Consider the following 3,999-nt stretch of genomic DNA (forward strand, 5'->3'; position numbering starts at 1 on the left):
TGCTCCAAGATCCTAGGAGACATGCTAATCTCCTTTTCTTGATGCTATAATGTGTCCAACTTATGGTACATCTTAGTTTTTGCTTGAAATAACATTTTCGCTTAAAAACATAATAATTTAAGCATTGAATGGTTCCATGTAAAGGGTTTTAATTGATGGGTTATATTAGACCCCTTTAGGTCATCTTCTCTTGAATATAACCCCTATTATTAAATCATATCCTTGACGAAGATATATATGGTAAACTTTTTAATGTAATGATCAGTGATGTTAGTGCAACATGTTCTTAGGTACAATGTGGGTCAGGGGGAGATTGGACCTCATGACCTCATGTTTTACGACAAGAAGCACTTGCCAATCAAGCCAAGCCTCCAACCCAATATATTTAATTTGATTATTATATTTAGTTTCTATTTTCTAAATTAAGTACAAGTTTTTCTTCAAACATTAAGGTATCTATTCCATACATACAAAAGAATAAAATAAGTAGGAAAAAGTTCTTAAAAAAATTGTGCACTAGGTATTAGTGTCCTCATTTGAACAAAATACAAATAAGTTAATTTGGATATATTTTAAAAAGTTATGCATTATGAAATAAAACTATATCTAAGTTATAATTATTCTAACTTAAAAAATTAATTAAAAATGAAAAATTCAACAAAAAAATATGAAAAATATTTGTACAATAGGAATTAGTGTTACAATTTATGTTTAAAAGTATACAATTTTATTGTTTTTTTGTAAAAAGTCATTGGATATAGAATAAATGTCATTATTTTAAAATGTTGTTAACTATGAAAAATAAGTTATTAAAAACTTACACGTAAAAAAATACAAATCATTTTTAATTAAAAATATATTTTTAGAATCTACACTTGAAATATAAAATATTACTAATTCACACCATCTTCAAATTTTTAATGGTTTAGTTGGTATGAATGATTGAAAGTGAAAATTTGGTAAAAAATTAATTTCAATGTCCCACTTGACGAAAAAGTGCGACACAACTACACGACCTACAACTACACTACATAAAGAGACTCTAAAATGAATGACCATGATTATTTTGTTAGAACCCACCATAAGAAGATGGGTCATTTATCCCATTATATTAGTTATTATTATAATCTCCCAGTATAGTCCATCTTACTTTTTGGAGGAGTGTCACTAGCAAGTTCAGGGCATGGGTTAGCTCTTGATGTAACTAGAGAACAATTTATGATCTTTTGTAACTTGGAAGGTTAACACTTATAATATGTGTTTGACATATTGAGATAGATAATTCCTTGTGAATGATATAATTGGCTAATCTAATTTTTTATATAATCTTTCAAGTATTTAGATAGAACAACATCAATAAAGATACCTTTTTTTTTTAAGGATGAGTAGAAAAACTTCTAGATGAACACAAATAACATGTTGTTTGATGAGACAATATTACAATTTGAAAAGACCAATAAGACAAGGGAGAACTAGAGAGCTTGACGCAAGCTAGGACTTGAATAGACTTTTTCTAAGAGAGGACAAAGTCTTAGGCCCAAAGGTGAAAACCAATAAAGAGTTATGCACATACCATGTACTATGCTTGAGTATGGTCTTTGCATCATTTATTCCATAAAGAAAAAAAATTGTTTTATTAGGGTTTCAATAGCTTCAATTCAAACCCCATGATGGACCTAGGCTTTCTTGATTCACTAATGAAACATGCTTTTTGAGGAGATAAGCCTAACAAAATGTTTAATCAAAGTATAGTTTTCAAGCCATTATATAAATTTAGAAATTGCTAAAATTACATTACATGGAGCTTCCAAAGACTTACCTCGTGAAACACCTTTGAGACAATTTCTTTGTGTCACTTCGGAGGGGAAGCCATGATCAGTCTTCCAAACTAGCAACATTAGCATTAACTATTGGAATACTAAGGTTTGAAGCTGCCGAAGGGAAAAAAATGTTGGAAGTGAGAAAAAACAAATGAACTACAATAAATGTAGAGGAGCTATATGTATTCTTATTAAAATAAAACACAATATGACATTAGTCCGAATTAATGATAATACCAAACACATGAAAATCAAACCAAATTCAAAACCCCAATTGAACCCTCAAATAAATTCTAATTTACAATAAATTTGAAAAATACTGAAATGAGATAAAATGTTAAAATATCCAACTAAAATCCCAAAATTTTTGTGTAAGATAAAACTTAAATAATGAGCAAATTTGCTTAAAAAAAAAATTCCCCCCACCCTAGTTTGGAGTCACATTAAGCCACATCTCATTAATCAAGTTCTTTAAATAGGAGCAACATCCCACATCGCTTCAAATACCCTTTGACCATCCAAATTCTCATTGTACGAGGAGACCAAACTTTCTTTTACATTCCACACCCCATAATTTGTCCAAGGTACTGCAGAAGAAGAATTCAACAAACTACTAAATGAATCAAAATCTCCAGATTGATCCAGAACGCCATTACACGCAGAAATTCTTCGCTCAATTCGACGAAATCCCATGCCTTCGTCGACATAACTTCCATATGGATCTCGAAGACGCTCATCCATGGCGGCCAAGAAAATCTCATTGGTCGAAGGCAACTGCAAATCACACGAACCCAAATCGGCCGCCGGACCTATAAAACTCGTCGACCCATTTTCCCCTTCATCAAAACAACCGCCATTCTGGTCAAAATCATTAACAAGAGTCCTATAAACAGAATAAGATTCAGATATCAACTCGGATTTCAAATCCTCTGCCGGCCCTTGGATTTCTTCCTCACTTAACCCAGAAAAACAATTTCTTGAATTCGATTTCGACTGCTTTTCAATTTTACATTTGGATTTGGAAGCAGGGGAATCCTTTTTCAGGCTAAGCAATCTTCTTATTCTGGAAGCCACCGGAGAATCACAGTCAGGAACTTTGGCAGCAAAATTGGTTCTGGTATTGAATCCCCTGAGCAAGCAAGCGGCTTCGTCATACGCCATGGCGGCTTCCTCTGCAGTCTTGAAAGTGCCGAGCCACAGTCTGATCTTCTTCCCCGTGTCTTTGATCTCAGCAACCCATCTTCCAGAAGGCCTTCTTCTCACTCCCACAAATTTCTTTCTTCTCTCAACCGTCTTCTGGAATCCGCCCACATGGCAGGCCTCAGATTCGAACACGGGACGTACTCCATCAAGATCATCACAAGGTCGACTGGGCTGAGGAATTGCAATGAGAGAATAGGATTGTGAGGTGAGCGTCGACATAGCGTTGTTGTCGATTGTTAGTCGAAATCAAGAAAATGGGTCTAAATGCATGCAATGGTTGTCGACATGGTGTTGTCGACTGGTTAGTGGAAATCAAGAAATGGATCTAAAGATTTGCAATTTGTTGTCGAATTTTGATTCGAAATCAAGAAAACTGGATCTAAAATCTTGCAATTGTGGTCGACATGGTGCTGCCGACTGTTGAGTCGAAATCAAGACATGCAATTTGTTGTCGACTTTTTAGTCGAAATTAAGGAACGGGATCGACTGTTGAGTCGAAATGAAGAAAGTGGGTCTAAATAGTAGGTTTGGCTGGTTATGTGATGACATGAGAAGGACGTGGTATATTCGTGAATGCACGTCTTTTAGAGAGAGTATTGTTGTTTAATGTTTAGCGTGGGTGGTAGTTGGTATCCAACATCCACATGGTAGTGGACTTTATTCCAAGTTTCAAGGCTTATATTATGGTTCAATGAATCATACAAGGTGGTGTATATCTCATCTTTAGGTCATTGAGGATGATTATAATATTTCATGCCTTATGTGTGTTTTTCAATAAATCATATATTAAACTTCATGCATTTAAAAGGAGGGAATATGTGTGTTTTTGAAGGTCAATGAATCATTTAAGAGGAGAGAATATATGCAGTTTAGACATTTAATGGATCATATATTAGTTGATGCATTTAAGAGGACAGGATAAGTTTAATGAATTATATAAGTTGTGGGTCATTTGGGGTCATTATACTATTTCATA

General features: G+C 33.9%; 1 protein-coding gene across 1 annotated transcript; it reads right to left on the reverse strand.

Moving 5' to 3' along the window:
* Positions 1 to 2,206: 2,206 nt before the first annotated feature.
* LOC131063027 (ethylene-responsive transcription factor ERF037) lies at positions 2,207 to 3,648 on the reverse strand. The gene has a single exon (XM_057996793.2). The coding sequence runs from the start codon at positions 3,240 to 3,242 to the stop codon at positions 2,292 to 2,294; it is 951 nt and encodes a 316-aa protein (XP_057852776.2). The 5' UTR covers positions 3,243 to 3,648; the 3' UTR covers positions 2,207 to 2,291.
* Between the last annotated feature and the right edge of the window lie 351 nt (positions 3,649 to 3,999).

This window comes from Cryptomeria japonica, chromosome 1, assembly GCF_030272615.1.
Source record: "Cryptomeria japonica chromosome 1, Sugi_1.0, whole genome shotgun sequence".
Classification (NCBI taxonomy): domain Eukaryota; kingdom Viridiplantae; phylum Streptophyta; class Pinopsida; order Cupressales; family Cupressaceae; genus Cryptomeria; species Cryptomeria japonica.